General features: G+C 34.5%; 2 protein-coding genes across 5 annotated transcripts in view; one reads left to right on the top strand and one right to left on the bottom strand.

Moving 5' to 3' along the window:
- Positions 1–10,267, bottom strand: part of cspg4ba (chondroitin sulfate proteoglycan 4ba) — a 57,147-nt gene extending 46,880 nt beyond the window's left edge. The window contains exon 1 of the mRNA XM_088629506.1: positions 10,048–10,267. Coding sequence (XP_088485632.1) covers positions 10,048–10,138 — 91 coding nt within the window. The 5' untranslated portion in view covers positions 10,139–10,267. The remainder of the gene's footprint in view (positions 1–10,047) is intronic.
- Positions 10,268–10,940: 673 nt separating this feature from the next.
- LOC148673175 (uncharacterized) lies at positions 10,941–21,663 on the top strand. 4 transcript variants are annotated; one of them, XM_088629503.1, is made up of 9 exons: positions 10,941–11,087; positions 13,233–13,276; positions 15,600–15,749; positions 16,174–16,294; positions 16,815–17,027; positions 17,765–17,812; positions 18,564–18,705; positions 19,158–19,320; positions 19,393–21,663. In XM_088629503.1, the coding sequence occupies exons 3-9, from the start codon at positions 15,601–15,603 to the stop codon at positions 19,625–19,627; spliced, it is 1,071 nt and encodes a 356-aa protein (XP_088485629.1). In that variant the 5' UTR covers positions 10,941–11,087; positions 13,233–13,276; position 15,600; the 3' UTR covers positions 19,628–21,663. The 4 variants fall into 4 exon arrangements, with proteins under 4 accessions (XP_088485629.1, XP_088485627.1, XP_088485630.1 ...); XM_088629501.1 differs by having other exon boundaries at positions 17,765–17,848; XM_088629502.1 differs by lacking the exon at positions 10,941–11,087 and adding an exon at positions 11,117–11,705 and having other exon boundaries at positions 17,765–17,848.
- Positions 21,664–22,789: the final 1,126 nt, after the last annotated feature.

Here is a 22,789-nt window from a genome sequence, read left to right as displayed (position 1 = left end):
CGCAAATCTTAACACTGCCCACACCTAAAAAAAACACCATACCTACAGTAAAGCTTGGGAGAAAGTGGCTCAAGAACAAAAAGGTGAATGTCCTACAATGCCCCAGTCAAACCCCTGATGTCAATCCAATTGAGAATCTGTGGCACTACAGTATTTGAAAATTGTGGTGCACAAGCATCATCCCCGACTAACCTGAACAACCTGGACTAAATCTGCCTGGAAGAATGGGCCCAAATCACTCCTGAACAGTGTGAAAAGCTGGTGCATACATACCCCAAAAGACTTAAAGCTGTTACTGCTGCAAAAGGTGGCTCTACAAAATATTAAAATGTGGGAATTGAATACCTAAACAGCATATTTCAGTTTTTTTATTTTTCTTAAGAATACTTTCTAACATAAAACAATGTCACATTAAAATATTGATTTACGAAAAAATAGTTTAATTAATTTTTAGTTTTAGTGCTTTGAAATAAAAATATCTCAAATAACAAAACTTCAATGTAGGATTTGTAATTCAGTAAAATGAGAGAATTGGTCAATTGGCACTGTAAATACTGCACAGTAATGTTTTTATATGGTGTTTTTGTTGACATTTTCTTCAATTTCATACACTGGATTTAGTTTACATAAGAAATGTAAATTCATACTCCATGGTCGCAGTACAGTAAGTATACTATACAGTATATAGTTACTATACAGTAAGTATAGTAAGGAATTAAACAAAATTAAGTTGACTTAAATAGAGCATTAGACCTTTAACTAGGCTCATGAATGTCCCCTTCATCCAAATTCAATTAATGCATGTTAATGCATTTAATGGGCTCTTCAGTTTGCTTGATAGAGACAACACTGGACATATCCACAACTTTGAGTGTGATGGGTCAGTTAATGTGTTTGCTGCCTGAATAGCATTATTTCATTAAAGGGTCCATGCCTAATTAGAAAGCATCTTTTTCTAAATGGTGGTAGAGCAGTTGATCAATTAAATGCCCATCTATCCATGATCAGAAAGCTGCTTATTCCTGGTAAGGATCACAGCAACCGATAGCTTTTCCCATAAGCACAGGGAGGAAGAGAGTACTACATCCTAGATGGGACCATAGATGCTTATTAACCTATTGTAGGTAGCACATCTTTGTAATGTGGAATGAAACCAGAGCAGCCAGAGAACTCATGATATTGGGGGTGGAGAGTATCCATACAGAAGGTATCCCAGTCCAGTATCAAAGTTAGGACCAAAAGCTGATTCAACATTATTAACAATAGCCTTGTCACCCCATCAATTAAACTTGTAAAAACTAAAATGTGTAATTGTAAAAAGTCTAAAATATCACAAAGCCTGTATCAGAATGTCAGTATTCACAATTATATATTAATTAAAAATAATCATTTTCAAAATTTCATATTGTCTATGTTAAAGTCTGTAACCACAGCAATTACAGGCAATGAGTTATTAAGTTGAGAATCTTAATCTATATTCTCTTTGCCACTAATTTTTTGCCTTATGTAACAGTTTTGCCACTCACTAAATTTATGGTACACAGGGCAGAATAAAAACCTACAAATGTTAGCCTATCTGAAACTGTAACTGTAAAGGCTTTGATTAAAAAGTTAGCTGTCCTGGAATTAATATACCACATGTTTCTTCACCTTTGCATTGGGTTCAATTTAAAGAAAATCTGTGACTGTGTAAAACATATAGATTACAAATTAGCTAACAGGAAATTTAGCTAATTTTCTACTAGATTTGATCAGAGGATATATTATTTCCTCGTGCTCTGCATTTCTGATCTTTTTGTTTGTGCCTGCAAATCATCACATCCCTTTTATTTAACCAGACCCTGTTCTTTTTAAGTCGATTCATGAAGTGATCTCTTTCTCCTTACATTTTCCTAGATTTAGCATTTATTGGGCTTACTCATTCAGTTTGAAATACAAAACAGATCCAGCCTATATCTTCAAGAGGTGGATATCAATTCCCTTCTATCTGCCATGTTCCTACATATATTTGTACACCTGTAATGTTCTGAATATCATTTAAGATGCTTTTTGTGAATTTAAATGTCAAACGTATTTGAGAAGGTCCTTCATGCTCACAAAACAGCTTTTAAAATTAAAATAATTTTCACACCTTTTTTTAGATAATTATTACTTGTTAACAAATACCATTTGCTCAGAGCAAGCAGCATTACAATACAAGAATCAAGTGTTTTTGAGTATAAAATAAAGCTCATTACCTGTGTTGTTCATTTTATAGAGCTTTTTTGCTAGTCATTCTCAAGGGTGCCAATAATTCTGGAGGTGACTATAGATCTACAATTAATACAACAGAAACGTTTATCTAAGTACATGAAATATAAATACAATATACAGTTAATAACCAAGTGGAATTACATAAAGCCATAATAAGTAGGGCATCTTTCTCAAAAAGGCAGATCTTTTTTTCTAATGGAAAATCACTGTAATCCATTTTCAGCAGACAGTAATCACTGGGAGCTCCCTCGCTTTACTTTGACGAAAAACACCTGTTTTGCTGCACTGCTCCTCTGATGTTGGTACAAAAAACAGCAAAGACAAAAAGGTTCCCTCACAGGGGATTATTAATTTAGCCTTTAAAAGAACATGTAGAAGCTATGGTGATCTTCATCAGGGTATCACTCATTAAGAAAACACTCAACTTACAAAAGCAAGGGCCACTCTTACCACAAAAAGAGTTGGTGCAAAGAACAGCCTTGAAATTTTACAATAGAAAACTACAAAACAGTAGATACACATGTTCACATTATTTGAATACATTAGTCAGGTCCTGTCATTGTCTGCTCTGTTCAAGACTATAAAAGTTTAGTTGTTTTAGCCAGTTAGTATAGGAGAGGAGAGGTTAGAGAGGAAGTCCAGAAACTGTAATTGGTTGTTCTTCACTGGAATGGTTCCACAAAATCAATATTTTTTTATATTAAGTGATAATCATAACTGTACACAATTTTCTCACTCTACATTAGAAACCTAGCTCTGCTCCTATGTGATTTAAGACCCTGCCACACACCATCAATCCTCTCCTCTTATACTCCATGTTGTCTCCTCTGCTCATCTTAGACTATCCAGTAAACTGCTCCTTGTCTTTGCTTTGCGGCCTCTTGTGTTGCTCATTCTCCTCATTTTCACACAGTAGCGCACCAGCAATTCAGAAGCACAAAGTCTCCATCTCTGCTTTAAGATGACCCTCATCACCATGTTCAGACCGTACTAATAAATTTTATGATCCCTCCCTGTTTGTGATGCAATAGCTCTTCCTGATGGTTAAGTTTATTCTGTTAGTGTTTTTTTAATATCTCCCTGGATTATGTATGTTTACATTGTTACTTTGTTACAGTTCGGAAATTTTATTACCTGTAAATCACCTTCTATAAAGGCATCAGCAAAATAAAGTATAAATAGCAACTAAGGAACATATTGTATGGCATATTATCAAAATGTGTGCAGATTTGTGTACAAGATTAAATTCTCTACCCTTTGTACACATTTTAAAGATAAAAGGGTGATAGATCAGTTTATGTATAAGGGATAATTTAGATTTCTAAGTACTCCATGACTACTATTTTATTATACAGAATTATATATACATCAAGCTATACTACAACACAGTTTGCTGAAAATAAGTCACACTAAATACGCCATTCGTATTTTTAAATGATCCCTGTCTAGACCTCTCAAATTGCAAGTCCTTCCACAGTTTCATAACAGTATTTTTGCTTGGTGTTTGTAATGTGTTATCTAGCGGTGCTATAGCATTGCCCCTATAAACATTAGATGAAGAATGTGTTGAAACAGAGTAAAGGATGTTTATTTAATACAACTGAGGAGGTTCTAGCTCTCACTACAAAACAGTGCAGCTGCATACCAGACATAGTTTTGTTACCTAATATCCCTGCTGGTGTGTAGTAACTAAACAAGTTTACTGTTCAGAACTTTTAAAACGTTAAACAAGACTTTAGAACACAATAACATGTGATACCAACTTGATTTTTAACAATTACTATAGGATTAATTTCTATTTAATTTTAAAAGTTATTTTTACTCTGACATATCTATGGCAGTAAAAATGGCACTTGTGTCAGGAAAGGAAACAAATAATTAAAAAATTAATTCACTTTCTGCTCTTACAATTTTTCTAATTGCAAAATAAAGTGGAAATGTTGCTAGGGCACATCTTTGGAGAAATGACTTCAGCATCAGAATTGTTATGAAAGAATAACTTGTATAACTACAATATGTAAAACTCACAAGATGTAAATCTCATTCCATACCTTAAACATGTAGTGAAATTAGATTTTGCTTCTTTAAACTTCCACAGAATTACGATTAATTCAAGTGCGACTGTATGTTGTCAAAAAAGGTAGTGTTACAAATAGAGGGTTACAATAATGGTGACAAAGTAAATGACAAAGAAGATTAATCAATACAATAAAAATTATAACCCACAATGATTTTGCCAAGAATGCACCCAACATTCTGGTATAGCTAGAGACACTTGAATTCTTTGTTCTCTGGCACAGCTTATGAGAAAAAAGTGATAATTCAGGCACACAGGGTTAAACAAATATTTATTAACAATGGAACAAGTAATAGGTTTATTCCATGCTGAAAAGAGAAGAAAGAAAACACAACGTTTTGGCTGTGAAGCCTTCTTCAGGTGTGTGAAGAACACACCTGAAGAAGGCTTCATAGCTGAAACTTTGTGTTTTCTCTCTTCTCTTTTCAGCATGGAATAAACCTATTACTTGTTACTTTGCAGACTACGCATGCTGACGTAGCTACCCACCTGATTTTTTAACAATAACAATACACACAATAAACTATGCACAACATAAACATACAAAATACTAGTTATGCTATTTACAAATTTACATGTTGCGTCCCAGAGGCCTAATGATCTAACCACCGAAAAAAACCTAGACTGTTACCAAGTATTCAAACTCTTATATAATGACTACAAAGGCTAAAGTAAGACATAAGCTGCCTTCTAAACTAGAATACAACCTGTGGTTAAATCTCTCTCTCTGTAAACCCGGATGCTACCAAATGAATAGGAACTTGCCTACCCATTCTAAAATGCACCCACTAAGCAGGAGAAGCCGTTTTTAACCGAGGGATTCTTTACACAAGAAATCAGAGTTCCCTAAAAACCACAGAAAAGAAAACTTGTTTAACAAGGTTCAAACACTTAGATCCAATCTGGTCTTTCTGTGTGATCTGGATCAAGAAGCTCTTGCCTTTGCTTTCTCTTGTCTTCCATCCACTTCCTCTCTACTCTCTGTTTTATATTATTATGATTGACACTTAATCATTTACCCAGAACTCAATTAACTAAGGTAAACCACATAAACTTTATAATTGCTTTAAATCACTGAAGATGGGACATCTAAGCAAATATCTCCTTGCTTTGAAGCAATTGTATGGGAATGTTGTATTTAGATTGACTTTATTAACATTATTTTTTGCACTAATTACCTCATTTCCTTATTAATTATCAATATTCTGTTTTTTTTTACTCTGTAACAATTAACTTTCAAAGACTAGAAACAACAGAAGTTTGGAGACGACACATCATTCAAGTTGGACTCTGTTGCATTCTCGAATACCTTCGCTCTCAGGATGGGATGGATAGAAATTTAAACTCTCCTCCCCAACAAAAAAAAACTTTTTTTCATTAAACACTATATAAGAACCAAACGATTTGCTTATTTAGACAAATAATAACAGTAATAATTTCTGAATTTTACCCATTTATTGAGGTTGAAATTTTGAGGTAGAGGCAATATAATGGCCTACTGTAAATTCACCATGTCAGATTGGTTTTATAAATGTGTGTGGAAGACTTATAAAACATGCACAGTACAAACCTAGGGAGTACCAAAGAATTATTGAAATCCACACTCAATGTTAATATTTTTGCAAATGTATAGGCTTAATAAAATGTGTTTAATTCATTGAAGTGTATAACAATGAGAAACAATTCAAAACAACTTCTTATCTTTCTTCACTACAACAGCTCCACAAACAGTGATTTTGTCATACTAGATGGAATGTTACAGTACGTGCCAAAGGCCTAACCACATAAAAGAACATCACACTTTTATTCTCATTTTAATTAACTGGAAGGTCTATTTTAGCCTCAAAATTACAGTGCAAAAGATCATAGGCATGTAAAGGAAATACAGCAGGTTTCCACAGGTTCTATATAAAAAGCTCTGAGGCAAAACAGAATAAAATACAGTCCACAGAAATGAAATATCTGTAGCTTTAGAAGAAAAGAAAGTCTATATGTTCATCCTTATTTTTTTAAATGATCAGATTGATAAAAACTTTATTATTATTATTTTATATATATACAAATATTTTTTTTTGGTGCTCAGATTAAACAAGTGAGTGAGTTAACTGTTTGGAGGCACTTTATACATATTACATTAATATTATTCATTGGAATAAATATTACTTTATTGTTGTCACTGATTAAAATGAAAGGATAAAAAGGCACAAAGTGAACAAAAAGTTTCCATATTTTCACAAATGTAATATTTTAGGGAGTGTAAATCCAGACCATACTCTAATGCCTATGCATGTGTTAGTACATGCATCAGTTTGTATCCTGCAACAGATTGCCATTGTGTCCAGCAAACAGTCTTGCCTTATACCCAGTGTCTGAATGGTCTGGCTCATCATAACCGTCTATGGATAAAGCAGTTATTGAAAACAGACAGATGGGATTCTAAAGACAAAAAAAACTTTGCAGAGATTACAAATCTCAGAAAAAGCAAAATACTTTTATTTTTTCTGAGATTTGTAATCTCTGCAAAGTTTTTTTTAGATTAATATTTAAGTAAGGATAGGAACAGGGTTCACTGCAGAGCAATTCTGAATTCTGTGCTGTGGACATAGTCTTGTTTCCTAGTGCCTCATAAAGATGTGTTCCTGTGGGTTTATTTCTTAATGGAACACAGTTCACATTCCTCACCAGTTTAATTTCTAACGTCAAATGCAGATAACTTTAACTAATAGCACTGAGATGATTACAAACAGAATTAATGAACACTGCTTCACAAAAACATTAAGAAATTTTGCACTGTTTAACTCATTTTTCCTTCTTAATTCCAAAATACCATTCAGTGGTGATTTACAACTAAAATTTTTATCAATTTTAACAGTTAATCCTGATAGTGGTATAATATGTACAAAAAGTAGCCTTTTACTGTACCTTTGTCTGAAAAGAAATCATTGATGTTAATGACGAGTAATACATGAAAGTCAGTGATAATTCAATTTGATTGCCAGATGTGATGGATTATGTAAGACTATTTTATATTGTCTATGTATAGTTTATTTATAGTTTTTGAATTAATTATTCATATTGCAAAATGATATTCCTGGTTTCTTCTAACCCATACTGAACTGTACAACTAACAAAACTGTTAAAACAGTAGAAAACTAGTAGGTGTTTTGAGTAAATTTGAGTAAAACATGCATATAACTCCTGATTGTGGGTATGACGTCTAGTACACAACTCATAGAAGAGCTGAACACATTGAACTACAGGCTGTGGACAAAAACAGGAAACACTAATGTAAAGTCACTCAATGGGTCATTGGTTCACCAAGTGCAGTCAGTGCAACTTATCACCCGATGAAGGCTCCACATCCAAAACGTCGTGTTTCCTTTCTTCTCTTTTCAACATGGAATAAACATTTACTTGTTCCAGTGCAACTTGTATGCACTGTGGCATAGAGTCTATCAGGGTCTGAAATTCTGCAGAATGGATGTGGCACCATTCTTCTATGAGAAAATTAATAAACTCACTTCTTGTTGATGGAGATGAAAAATGCTATCTCAGGCAATGTTCCAGAATGTCCCTTAAATGCTTGATTGGGTTCACATCTGGTAACCCAATCAATTGGGGCAGACCGGTGGCACTGTGGCTAAGGATCTGTGCCTGTGGCTGGAAGGTTGCCGGATCAAATCCCGTGGCCGGCAGAGGAATCCTACTCCGTTGGGCCCCTGAGCAAGGCCATTAACCCCAACTGCTCCAGGGGCGCCGTATAAATGGCTGACCCTGCGCTCTGACCCCAAGCTTCTCTCCCGGTCTGTGTCTCATGGAGAGCAAGCTGGGGTATGCAAAAAGACGAATTCCTAATGCAAGAAATTGTATATGGCTAATAAAGTGATCTTAAAATTCTTAAATCTTAATCTTAAATTAACTAAGAAGGCCATGACTTTTTTGACATGCTCACCAAATCATGGGGTGTCAACACATGCTTTGTGGGTGAGGGCTTCTTGGAATATAATGTGGCAAGGTGTAGACATATTATAGAAATGCTACAACATAGAGTGAAGATAATTGCTCAGTACCATTAGACTTGAGCATTGATCTTTCCTTTTAATGAAATTAGTGCATCCAAACCATGTCAGATAATTGTGCCCCACAGCATTACCACAACAGAACCCTTCAGTTCTAGGAACCTAGGAACCAGGTACTCAAGGCTGTAGAATTCTTTAGGTTGTTTGCCACTCATTTTTTTGCCAAGAACATAGGATGATTCATGTAACCACATGTTTATCCACTGATCATTAACCAAGTGTCTATGCTCTTTCCACCACTGGATTCACAAACGTACATTACCAGGTGTGATGAATGTTGTGCAGTACAACCTGACTATGGTATCCCCTCTCTGTGGTATTCTCAGCAGACTGTTATTGCTGAAAATGGCAGCTCAAACCCCAGGTTGAAATATGCAGTCAACTGATCTGCAGTTGCTACTCTGTTTTGTCTTGCACAGATATCACAGTCCTGGAGTATGCCCTTCTGTCCACTGTTGCCCCTTGCATATGATATCTTTCCCTTCTGTTGACATCACCTTAGACGCAATTGCTCTTGAAACATCATCAAGCTGAGATATCTTATTCACTGAAGCTCCTTGCAAACACACTCAAAGAAACACCCATATTTCAAAGTCACTGACATCTCCTCTTGCAGCAAGCACTACAGGAAAACAGGCCTGTCCAGCACTTTTCATTTTGCTTAATTAACAAATGAGCTACATCTGTATGTAAGACCTTGCTTTCAATACACATGGGTTAGATCCTGGGTCTTAACCCAAGTATACACCATTTATCCAGGTGTTTTCATTTTTAGATCTACTACCTTTAGGTGAAAAGCATAGGAGTATAGTAGTGACCATTATTACAAGCTTCAGAAAAGAAGCTGTTTCTGCAAAAGGATACGATATTTTAGCATTCTAATCAAAAGAATTGATTGACACGTCCAAAATTACAGATTTACCACAAATAATCATTCTCTCTTTTCATTAATATTGTCTGATCAATTAACAAATAGAATTGATAGCAACAATCCTTGGAACAGCAAATATGGCCATTAAAACGATTAGTGAGTCCTATTGATTAAAATATAAATATATTATTTAAAAGATCATTTTAAATAATTTAAAGAAAATATAAAAATATTCCTAGATCAGACTACACATCACATCGAGTAAATCAATTTGTTTGTTTTTTTTGGAACCCCGGAGAATGTTCTTCAAGCACCCCTGCTTCGCTTAATGTAACTTGCTTTTGACACACCAGTCTTTAGGAACACTTGTTATAGTCTATCATACGCTATTATTTTAATGCATTTGGATAGAAAAACACAACAGTCGAGCAAAAACAAAAATCCTCCAAGAAATACACCGTGAATTCACAAAATCCCTTTATGCAAACTGTTAAGGAATTAAATAATTAAAAGGGTCATTATAACGGTATCATTTTAAAGTACATTTCCAACCACATGTTTAAAATGCACAGAAGTGACTCTATCGCAATCTTGAAATATAAATCACTGCAGTTGGGGTGCACTCGCGCTTTTCTATAAACTAAACTTGTAATAATTGTAACAAGTTGCCAACAATTGTAACTGTATCCTCTCAACATAAACACAATCCAAAAATGTATAAATGTCGCCCGAATCTCCTTAGGAAAAAACTGGAGTTAAGACCTTACCTCCGATTGCAAGCTTGATCATAAGTTGGAAAAGAAGTCCATTCCAAAATATTCTTCTCGGACATTGTACAAACAATTCCATTTTAATCATTGTAAATTCCAGCTGAATTCCAGGAACGTGGTTACATTTTCCAATTTTACATTCCAGTCCTGCTGTCGACCGCTTGATTCACTAACAAAGTTGCAGAACCCCCTACCTGCGTCCCATTCACGCACAACAGCGTCACGGACGTGGTGTTTAACCCCACCTCCCCCAAAACAAATTGTAAGACTATCCAATTTAAAACGAACTAGTGCTTCGACAAGAAATACATGTACATCAAAAAACAATTTTGTGTAGAACTACAATAATTTAGAAACTAAAGTGTTGCCTACTTCATGATATTTACAACCTAATCGGCTGTCGTTACCTTTAAACTTTCTGGACGCTTTTGGGGAATTGCCTATTCTCAACTCCAAACTATCGTATGCATACCACTCAAGAGTTTTGTTTTTGTATTTCCGAACATGAAACATGAAAAGTTAACGCTAAAATAGGTACTGGCGCTATAAATCAGTATCACGCATTGAGATAAACTATCGTTAAGATTAAAATGTTTATGTGATGCAAGTGGGTGATGGTAATATTTGAGCATCAACATCTTAAACACATTTTAGTATTTGTACTGTATATATATACAATCTAAAAATATTTAAATCACCAGTTTATCTGAAAATCTGTGAAAATATATTGCAAAATGCAGGCTGAAATGTTTTCCTGTTTTTAAAGTTAAATAGCAAGTAAATGATTATAGATCGGAACAACAAAGCAAGAGTTGCTGCTTTGTCAATAGTGTAAAAAAACATAAAAACACATCTTTGGCGAATTACAGCGTTGAAGCCCTGATTGGCTCCTTGTGCACATTCGCTGGTCTGCTGTCGGTGGCCAGTCTCCCTGTATTCTCTTTTAGTCAACTATTGCGGCGATCCGATCCTTGTCCATAGGAAAGAGGTCAAGTCTGGAGATTCGGATATATTCAGCTTAAGGGAGTTACTAGATGGTAACTCGGTTTGCTTTTTCACCTTTTAACCGGGGTTTCCACGTATTGCCTATGCATAAAAATGTATATGTCGTCGGATGAAACCTCCTCGACTGCCATTGTTTTTAATCTGGTAATTCAGAACGTCACCAGCAATGCAACTGTAAATTATAATATAGATTTCTATGTGCGTAAATGGTAAATTAGATCATCTAAAGACAATCATTAGTTCAGTCCTGTGTGATACGCATTTTAACGGCCTACTGTAGTTATCTCTTGTTAGTATGTCACTACAAGACAGACACGAATTAGACATGCAGTTCACATAAATGTTGTACAATAATACTAGTTACCGTGTGTACATAATGACGGTAATATCCCTAAACTGTGGAATTAAAGTAATCATAAATACAAATACGGTAGCCTTAAATGTACAGTATACACGAAAGTGTTGAATCGACAGGAGATCAAAATGTCCTGCAGAGGTCGCTTTTTTGGTTATAGAAACGCAAGAATATAATCTTATTTTTTTATAAATCGTTGGAAATTGGCTTTTGGTGCGCACGTCATGTATGTTGATACGACTGATTTGCGTTACTCACATTTTTTGTTTACATCGTTTGTGACACTATGCTTCAGGTAGGAATTGGGTTCTCTTAAATCTATTCCAAAACGTCCTAATGTTAGCTATACTTTGATGACAAGAGGCTTGCTGATGGATATCGTACTGTACATTTCAAGTCAGTTTACGAAAAATAACTGTACATTCTGATACTGAAGGAAATGTTGCTAACAACAGTATTCTGTATTAGCCATCCATACTGTGCATGGCAGAGTACAAGAGAGGGGTAAATACTGCATCAATAACATTGTTGGGATAATACTTATCGATAACAGATAAATGGGAGAAAAATGTTAAACGTAAGATGGTTTTATAGACTTTGAACCTTTAAATATAATTAACAACAATAATAATAATTCCTTACACTCATATAGTGCTTTTCTGGACACTCGTATAACGTGACTCCGTAAAAAATGCGTTGAATGACCATTTTAATGTATTTTAAATGTCTGCGTAAACCACTGTAGAGTGAGCTGATATTGTGCTATTGATAACTGGCACAATTTTGAATTATTTTATGATCCACTTTTAGTTTTTTTTTGTTATTATGTCAAGGCTATATTCAGTATTAGTCTTGTTTAAACAAATCTCTTACCATGGAACTAAAATATTTCGTGGTCTTAATGTGGCCTTGTCTAAATTTAATAATGTCAGAGAGGCATTTTGCTTTAAAGCACTACAGTTAATCCAAAAGTTTTTAATAGAAAAAAACATGTATATTTCATTATAATTTCTTACAAGCATATTCACACAATATAAGTATAAATTAAATCATGTTTAAATATTAATTAAATCATGAGAGGAATCAGAATATATTGTAATTTTTGTTGAAAATTACACATATATTGGACAAGAGAGAGGTAAATACTGCATATAAGATAGAGTCTCTGAAGATATATCATGTCCCACATAGATAATGTAGGTATATCACTCTGCAATTCACAGCTGGCAACCCACTAAAGCTAAACAGTTGTGAGCTTGGTCAGTACCTGGAAAGGAGACCTCCTGGGAAATCTAAGGTTGTTGCTGGAAGAGGTATTAGTGGGGCTCACCCTGTGGTCTGTGTGGATCCTAATTCTCCAGTATAGTGACAGGGATCCTATACTGTAAAAAGTGTAGAGTAAAAAATACCTCCTGTGTCACTGTGGTCATTAAATATCCCAGAGCTTTTCTCAGAAAGAGTAAGGGTGTTACCCTGCCATCTTGGCCAAATTTCCCCCTGGCCCTTACCAATCATGGCTTCCTATTAATCCCCTTTGACTTCATTATTCTGTTCTCCTCCCCACTGATAGCTGATGTGTGGTGTGTACTGCCAGACTATGGCTGCCGTCGCATCATCCAGGTGGGTGCTGTATATTGGTGGTGGTGGAGGGGAGTCCCCATTACCTGTAAAGTGCTTTAACTGGAGTGTACAGAAAAGTGCTATATAAGCGTAAGGAATTTATTATTATCAATATAATTTATTTGGTGCGTGCTGCTGAAATAATTCATGAGGAAGAGCACTAAGCTTCATGGGCTAATCTATTCCTTTTTTTCCAACACAGCTTAATTAAATCTTAACTGACTGCCTCCTCTGATCCAATAAAAGGTAGGTGGGGTACATACTCATGTAGGTTAGCAAAATACATATATTCATTTGCCACCAAGATTGAAATTAATGGTTAGTGTTATTACTAGATGTGTCTTCAAGTATAATAAGACTTTGATATTCAGTTCTTACTTGTATGTTTCAAACTCCATCCAAAATATCAGTATAAAGGGGCATGTTAAAAGCACATGAAGAAGGTTCTCAGGTGTTGATTTATGGTATAATTATGACATTAATTCTATTGTATAAATGTTAAACAAGATCATTAATACGATCCCATACAATTCCATTGCAATAAAGTATTTCACAAGATCTTAGTATAGGATCTAGTACACTATTCTATCTTATACTACAAGATCTTACTGTACATGCTTTGCAAAATACCTGCACAAAGTCCAAAGAGGACATTTTGACTATCACAGATGTTACTATTTACTGGATTATTTATTTATTGATTCTGCAGTTGTTATTCCAAAACAAAATACTATCACCTATTTATTTCCAAATGCTGGTACTGTATGTTTTCATACTGTTTGGTTTGTTGGGACATTCTGGGTAAATTCCAGAAGCCATATTTTCCCCTGGGGGTAACTCCACATTTATTCAGAGCAATTCTTCTGCCTCCTATCCAGAACTTTGGGACATGGTGGAAAGTTTTAACAGGATCTGGTATTAGATCTTGTAAAATCCTTTACCTACTGTACATCCTGTACAGTACCATACTGTACAGCATCTTTCAGCATACTGCATGAATTCTAAATATTGTCTAATATTCTAATGGATCTCCAAGATGATAATATAGGATTAGTTAGATTCTGCTCAAGACTGAGCACATCTCACAGAGAAAAGGTGCCACAGTGGCACAGTTAGCAATGGAGCTCTGTGTTTAGATACTGGGGTGTTATCTTCATGGAGTTTGTTCTCCCCGAGTTCACATGGTGTTCTGGTTTCCTACCACAGTCCAAAGACATGCTGGTATGTTAATTGGCTTCTGTAAAATTGGCCGTGGTGTGAATGTATGTTGTGTTTGTGTCTGAGTTTGAGTCTGTTTGTGCCTTGGGATGGAGATGGCATCCCATCCAGGGTGTATCCTGCCTTGCACCCACTGCTTCCCAGAACTCACCCCAGGCCACCATGCCCCTGAATTGGATAAACGGTTCTTGAAAGTAATGTGACGATGATGACTGTTTGGGAATCTATAGATCATACAGGAAACTAGGATTGTATGTCTTCATTAGTAATATTTTCAGGTGATTTTTAATTAGAGTCTTATACAGATCCTTGTACAATAAAAACCCATGAAAGTTTACATTATAAAATGTCCCTTGGGAGCATCCTGTATAAATCATGTGTCATATGAATGTTTTTACAGTATATATTACTTGTAAGCTACTTAAATAAACCACAGCCTTATATGCTTTTTAGAACTTTCTGTATGTATTTTAGATATGGGTATCTCCTAAGCAAATAAATAATATTTTGTTTAGCTTGACAATGAAGTTTAGTTTTCTACAGTTTTTTTTCTTAATTCCTTTGTCAGAAACTTAATCTTTCTATTTTATTGATAGTTCTGATAAATCCATTTCGAATTTGGGTCCCGACATTTATTAAAATATTAATTATGATTCAATTTTTTTAGGATTAAGGTAGGGTTGTAATAGGATCTGAAATAGGATTGTATCCCTAGAATTCTCTTCGTGAACTAGATATTGAACAAGACCCAATTTCTGTACACGGTATTGGCCAGATTCCAGTTCCCGAATGGGATTGTATGGGGATTTTTCAGGATCCCGTGCAAGATTACTGATGTGCATAGGAAGTATTTTTTATTTTCTTTGTGGATAGATTCATCTATAAATACTTAAATTGAATAATGTAGAAAAATATTAGATTAATTTGATATAGAACAAAAGGCATAGAGCATTAAGTATACATTGGGTGGTGATGTTTAAAAGCAAGGAAGATTTTTGATATTGTTAAATTTGCACACACTATGAAAGTTGTTACTTGGCCCCTTATAATCAAGATTACAAACAAGAGGAGGCCATTTGGCCTGTTTGGCTATATAAGAACATATTAGTGAAAACACAAAGAACTTTGTCACATATATGTAAGTAAATACTGTATGTGTAACATCTAGTTATGTGCTATTTGTTTTTTGCTTTAATTCCCATGAACTGGCATGATACACACTGTACCATGTAATATCTAAAATGAATAAAAACAAATGCAAAATTAAGCCCTGAGGAAGGTAATATTATGTAAATTTAAGAGTGTGTGGGACAGCTTCTTAACACACTTTGCATGGTTGTGTTTCTTCCAGAATGGGCCTGAAGAATCAGATTTCTCTTCCCATAGCAGCTGGGGTGTTATTACTTGGCATTCCTTGTAGTGTTTCACTTGTTGTCCAGTGGATATATGGCTGGCCTAATAAACCAGGATACAGGAAGTATATAGAAGCTCTAAAACCCAGGTGCAGCAATTATGTTGATCTTTTTAAAAATAATTTTCTTAACTGAGTGGTATGTTGTATTGTTTTTTTACAAAATATTAATTGTGGATATATTGTTATAGACTGGTGTAATTTTACATTGCAATGTACACACTTTACCTCTTTTCTGTGAGTCTGAAAAATAATATGCTTCATATGTTTAAAAAAATCAAAATTATACAAATGGGTGTCTTCTTTTACCCTTCTGTTTTAAAGTGTTATCTGCCCATCACCTAATTACCACTTGTTTTATTAAATCTGTGCTTACTAAGTCCTTCACTCACCACAATGAGTTTTCAACACTGAAAAAAAATAATGAGAAATTAACATGGACAAGCAGATATTTGCTTGGGGCTATGTATTTATTGTCTGTTTTCTATGAAAAATCTGTTTCTCTTTTCTTCAGGCGGGTATATTGTTTAACAGTAGCTATGCTGGAAATGATGAAATATCTTCAGTATGGCAAACTGTACTTTCAGTGGAACTCTTGGTACAAGAACATTGCAAATAACTCATATTGTGAAAAGGTACAGTAGGTGTGAATGAAGAAAACCTTTTTTTTTCTGTTACTTAATAGATATTAAAGGAAAACTGTAGTTCAAATTTCTCTGCTTGGTTATTAAATCTTGATGAATAAAATAAATTAATTAAGAGTATCGCAGGAATTGACAAATTTCGAATTAAGTGTTAAATTTGCTGAAAGCGCTATATGCTTGCCATGTCACAGGCAGAATGGCATCCCTGTGGTTACCCCACAGGGAGAGCAAGAGCTCATGCAAATTGTGACGTGAAAACAGCCCTTCCTGTTCACTAGTTGCAATTGCCCTTTAAGGGATGTAAAAATCTTTAATCATAATGGAAATAGTAGGAAAGGAAGATTTTCTAATTAGCTTTACAGTCAATTAAGTAATGAAACAAAAATCAGCAACTGTAATACAGAGTTTTAATTTTAGGCTTTTCTAAATTTAAAATATTTAGTTAGCGTAGTCAGAAAACATAGAATTATAATAGTGACTTAGTCCTAATTTGTATACTATCTTTAAACAGGATATACGTTTTGGTCGGCATGGAAACAAATTGGATTTGTATTATTCACCAAATATGGACCAGCCTGACTGTTCTGCATCACCAGTGATTATTTTTGTATATGGAGGTGCATGGGGTTCTGGAAAGAGATCCATTTATTGTCTTCTGGCTTTGCAAATGGCAAAGGAGTTAAATGCATCTGTTGTCTGTCCCGATTACTCAATTTATCCAAAGGTACTGTATGACAATTATCATCAGTTTTAAAGACTTACAAAAACTTTCTATTTTACCTTTCATAACTACTTAATTGGAGGTACTGTAAAGACAGAAAATAGAATAACAAAGACAGTGAGAAATATCAAAGCTTACCTAGTTCTGCCCTGGTCTGTTCCTGCTTTTGTTATGATGCTATGTGTTCCAAAATGAACAGCATCTGTAAAGTTTTCATGGCACAGCTATACTCTACCGATACATAAAACAAACAGATGGTATTGGTTTTTAAGTGCATTATTTCTTAGAGTAGTTATAAAGTGAAACATCAGCACTGGTTGATTAGCATTGAAGCCATCACCCTTTCAGTGGATCTGCTGTGAAGATTTGTTTGGAAATGCCCTAACATTAAAAGACAAATACATTATTTGAAAAACATTAAATTATTTCGCACTTTACACTGACATTGTCAGTCACAATAATATTGGATATACAGTAACTGAATAGTTATTGCAATAAATGAAGTTTCCTTCAGTTCCTGTGCTTTTTATATAGGACTATGCATAATTTAATGAGTAAATTATTAAATATTCCTTAGAAAACAAAACCATTTTATGGGAAAGTCTGCAAAGTGTTATCTAAATTTTAATTTATTCTCTTTACTCATACAACATCCCATAGATAAGACATAACAAATCCTGACTTTCTACATAATAATCACAAAAATCTTTTATTAAAATGAAGTCTTTCCTTACTTTCAGGGAACTGTTTTGGAGATGGTTCAAGACATTGCTGATAGTATCTTATGGGTGAGGGAGAATTGTCATATGTTTAACTTGGACAAGGCAAGTTATTAAAATGTCTTCCAGTTGTCCAGTTCTATCTTTTCAGACACCAACATTCTTTAGTGTATAAAACATACACTTAAATTAATTTTTGAAGTATTATGAAAATATAACAGTACTAAAGGATTGGGTTTTTTTTATTTTTCAAGCTTCATGTATGCCCACCATAGCTTTTCAGAGTATATTACAGTATAATTATACTTGTGGAAATAATTACTCATCAGTTTGAATGGGTTTAACTCAGATCCTTGCTTTCAGTACCACTGTGCATTTTTGTTCTTCCACATGTTCAATCTGTAGTATACACCAATAAATTATTTCTCATTCTGGTCTAATTTTGCTCTTCACTGTTATCTGAAATGTAGTAAATGTGTGAGCATTTAATGTCATTCTAACCTATTTTCTGGAGGAGGAATAAAAAATTATCCACAGTCCTAAAAGCCGCATACTGTATATATATGCTATACTGTACGTGACAGCATTTACACATTAAAATGTGTCCTAGGTTTATCCAGGCACAGTTTGTTAATCTCAACTCTTGTCTATTCCAAAACCACTTTCTGGTCTAAGAAATTATCTTTTTTTCCCAGGCCAACTTGAGACCCATGTTTTTTCTTTGATTGTTTCTTTATTGTCTATCATTGCATAGCTGGCAATGGATTACATGTACATTCATAATAATTGACATTAAATATTTGTTTTGATTTTATTTTAGGAAAGTATAACATTAATTGGCCACTCAGCTGGTGCCCATTTATGTGCACTGACAACAGCGTTTCTGGCTGCAGGATATGAGAATCTGGGAATTGAAGTACCAAAGCAGAAGGAGCTTGCATTATCAGTCAAAGGCGTTGTAGGTAGATACCAGATACAGAGAAAGTGTTTAACCCTGATATGCCGCTTACAGTTACAGACATATGCATTCCTTAAAATAATCTACTTTGCTAACTGTATCCAAAGTGTTTTGTCCCCCCATTTATCTGAAAATGACAACATCGTAAAATAATTTTTAATTGTATACTTTCATCACTACGATTTTTTTTGCTGTGAAATCGAGCCAATTACATGTAACATAAATAAAAGCAATTTAGTTGTAGAAAAATAGTTACTCATTTCAGTAACATATTTCAGTATAAGTATAGGTCATCCTCCTATATATACATACTGTATATATTTACATATATTTCATATATACTGTATGTAAAATATGTACAACAGTTTTTTAATTTATTGTGTATATATATATTAACCTGGAGCCATGCATATTCTCAACTGTTTCTGATTTAATATAATAATTAAATCCTTTCAGGGCTGAGTGGCGTGTATCATATCAAGGACCATTATCTGCATGAAATATGGAGAGGAGTAGAACATGTTTCCACAATGCACAAAGCCATGGGTGAACTGGAAAACTTTGATCATTATTCACCTACGCTGTTTATAAAAGCACTTGCAGAGGATAATGTGAAGAGGTAAGTCACGTTACTTTTTTGTTTACAGTAGCAACTTTGATCCATTTTAAAAACCGTCTTGGTTTTTTTCAGCCTCCCGCCCTTCACTTTACTTCATGGAACAAGGGATGTCATTGTTCCTGTTGCGTCTTCAGTCAAGTTCTCAGAGGCTCTGACATCAGTCTCTGCAAGGGTGGCCCTGTACCTCTTGCCAAAGGTGGACCACATACAGATTGTCACTGACCTTATGGCTCCCGGCAGACAACATTATCATACAGTCTTTGGCTGCATTAAACAAGAGTTCAATAAAGATGCTGCAAAGTCTTAAATAGCACCATTCTTTTGTATAAGAATTTTAAAAATGTGAAGTTAATGTCTAGCTTTTAAAAGAGTATTTTATTATCAAGATTGTAGAAAGTATGAAATTTGAGTAAGCCCGCATTTAGACTCTTGCTGATAGCTCAAACATCTCTATCTAGCCTATACTAAATATTGTTCTTTTTTGCACGTTTTCATTGAGTGAAAAGGTGTTCTTTGACAGTATTTCCTGAGAAATAAATACAAATGTCCTGTTTATGTCGAAAATATTCTGTTAGGTACATGACTTAAAGAAATTTTTTTACTATGTGGAAGAGCTTAAATGTTGTGTGGATACTTGAAATCTGCTTCATTGATTGGCTAGAATTTAAGCTGAGTATTCATTTTTTAATTGAAAGGAAAGCTTATATGAAACTGTATTAATGGAAATTAGAAGTGATTGTAAGGTCTATGAATGTATTAATGTATAACTTATATGTGTTTGCATATTCAACCATTTATTTAGTGGCTAATTGCTGATTCTTTAAGTTTAATATTATTATTATTATTATTATTATTAATATTATTATTAATATTATATTAATCAGGAAAGACCACATTTTACACTTACTGATACTCCCATTAATGTTGTTTTTATTTTCCAAATAATTGATTTTTATGTTAAAGATTTTTAATACTGCTGTCCTTGTCTTAAAATAGTTTGATTGTCTTTGACATTGTAGGAAAGTTCCCATATTTCAGAATACTCTATTTTGGTGGTATAGAAAACAAACTAAAACCACTCACAGACCTGTGTCATCAGTCTGTAGATGAGACTGATATCACTGGTTGTACCTTAAGATACTCTGATGGGAAACATCTGTTAGTGAAGCTCAGAGCTGTTAGGGGCAGTTTTCAGACTGACTTTACATTGAACTTTAACTGATGGATTTGTGTGTCTGGACATGTGGGCTAAATATGTTATTTTTGGAAGCACATCTAAGGTACTGATTTTCAGGAGTTCCAGGTGTCTTTACACCTGACTCAACTTGTTTTGCATTGTTGCCAAAATGAATGATGGGCCTTTTTAATAATTGTGCCCCATGAAGTGTATCACTGCTTTGGCAAAAAATACAAAGACAAAAACAGGAAATTAAAATATGTTGATTGCATTACTATTCTCCCCATCGAGTCATTACTTGGTAGACCCACTTTTGGTAACAATTTTAGATAAGTATCTACCGCCTTTGCTAACCAGAAAGATGCAGTTTTCTCCCATTGCTCTTTGTAAACTCACTCATATTCACGTCAGGTTTCTTATTGGTTCACTCAAGGACATTCACTTTTTTCTTGAGTCATCAAGTTTCTGAAAGGTGAATTTTTGTTCCAATTTTAGACCTTTAGCAGGTTAAATTTGCCCAAATTAGATTACCCTATATTTTGTTTTATCAGTTCTCTCCTCAGTCTTAACAAGCTCAGGCTTCACAGTTCCTGCTGATGAGAAGCAGCCCCATAACTCACTGCCACCTTTCTTGACAGTAGGGATGGTGTTGACTGAGTGATACACTGTGCTGGCTTTGTGCCAGATGTAATACCATTTTTTTCTTCTGACCACAAAACCTTTTTCCATATTTTTTGCAGTATCACTTAAATACTTTGTTGTAAAGTCCATGTGGGAATTGAGATGGTTTTGTTCAATCTAGTTTTGGGTATTGAACAAGACTGATCTAGGAAGCATAAGTGGGATACAATACACCTTCTGCTTTTTAATGACTGGCTTCATTTTACTCAGTGGAATATTAAGTGTCTTTGAAAAAAAATTAGACCCTTCTCCTGATCTGTGCTGTTTACAGCTTTATCCCTGAGTTGGTTTGAAAGCTCCTTGGTCTTGAAATTCACTAACTGGCTGAGAGATCTTACAGAGACAGCTGTTTATTAATTGTATTGTGTTAATAGAGATTTTCCATTTTAAACTTTAGTCAACAAAACTACAGTATTTTTATCAAAATGCCCACATTTTTGTTGTCAGAGAATGAGAAAAATTAAAAAGGTTCTGCAGACAATAAATATTGCCTCTGCTGTTTTCATTGCCTGCATATGAATATAATTGTTTTCTTGCAAACAAGTGATTATAAAATCTGATTTTTTTCTGTTCTGAGTATATACATTACTCTGTATTTCTCTGAATATTTTAACTGTTCTTCTTCAAAAGCTGTGTGTAAAACCAAGGGCTTATATGTCATGCTTCACTAGAAACTTATTACGTCCACATGAAAACAAAAGATGGGATGAACTGAGCATAATCATTTGTACATTTACAGCCCCATCCAGATAAATAACCTTTGATGTAAACATACTGATTGCCCTCCTGTAGAATTTATCCATCAGTTTCCAGAAAGCAACTAATTCCTAGCATGGCATACATTGCATAGCATGTCTTTAGAAGAAGAGAGGACACCAGCATACCTGGAGAAAACTCAACTGAATATGGAAAGAGCACCACAGAGAAAAGACTCCAGTCCTGAATCAAACCCATGACCAAAGAGATGTGAGGGAGCAGTGCTCCAAAATACAGTACCTCCTATTGAAACACTCTGATCACAACTTTGCCATTTGCCAGTCCAGTAACTCGGAACATAGGCTAGGTTGTAGACAAGAAAAATCTATCTTGCTTGTTATGTAGTTTAGTAGCTAAGTGAATCACAAACTCTCATCTAGCTGCTTCTTGATTGAGTTTAGTGGCTGAGCCTCACCTACCTGACTGGGAAGCCTGTATTGGACACCTACAAGTCTTGGTGTAAAGAGACATTTCCTTTTATTCAGCTTAAATAAATATCCATTAAGATTCCAACTGTGAGTCGTGTCCTTATTTCACACTTGTGTCTGAACCTTTTTATACCCTTTAGAATTTCATTTGCTTTGATCAAATCTTTTCTTAAGCAATTTGGTTCCTTTAATCTACATATAATGATCCCCTGTGATGAAGAATCATTCTAGGTTCATTTGTTCAAATTTTTCCATCCAAAGATTGAGCAGTTTGAATAAGGGACACTCATACAACCCAGAAATTAACTTACGGTATTATCTAATGAGATTATCCACATGCTTCAGCAATACAAAGGTTTGTGTATGGTGGACCATGCAAATGCTATCTTATCAACACAAATGTGTTGTATTTGACAGGAGCTGGTTT

The sequence above is a fragment of the Lepisosteus platostomus genome, chromosome 4 (genome assembly GCF_059453375.1).
Source record: "Lepisosteus platostomus isolate fLepPlt1 chromosome 4, fLepPlt1.hap1, whole genome shotgun sequence".
Taxonomy (NCBI): Eukaryota; Metazoa; Chordata; class Actinopteri; order Semionotiformes; family Lepisosteidae; genus Lepisosteus; species Lepisosteus platostomus.
The sequence above is the reverse complement of the archived record's forward strand: the minus strand, read 5'-3'. Positions and strand labels throughout refer to the sequence as shown.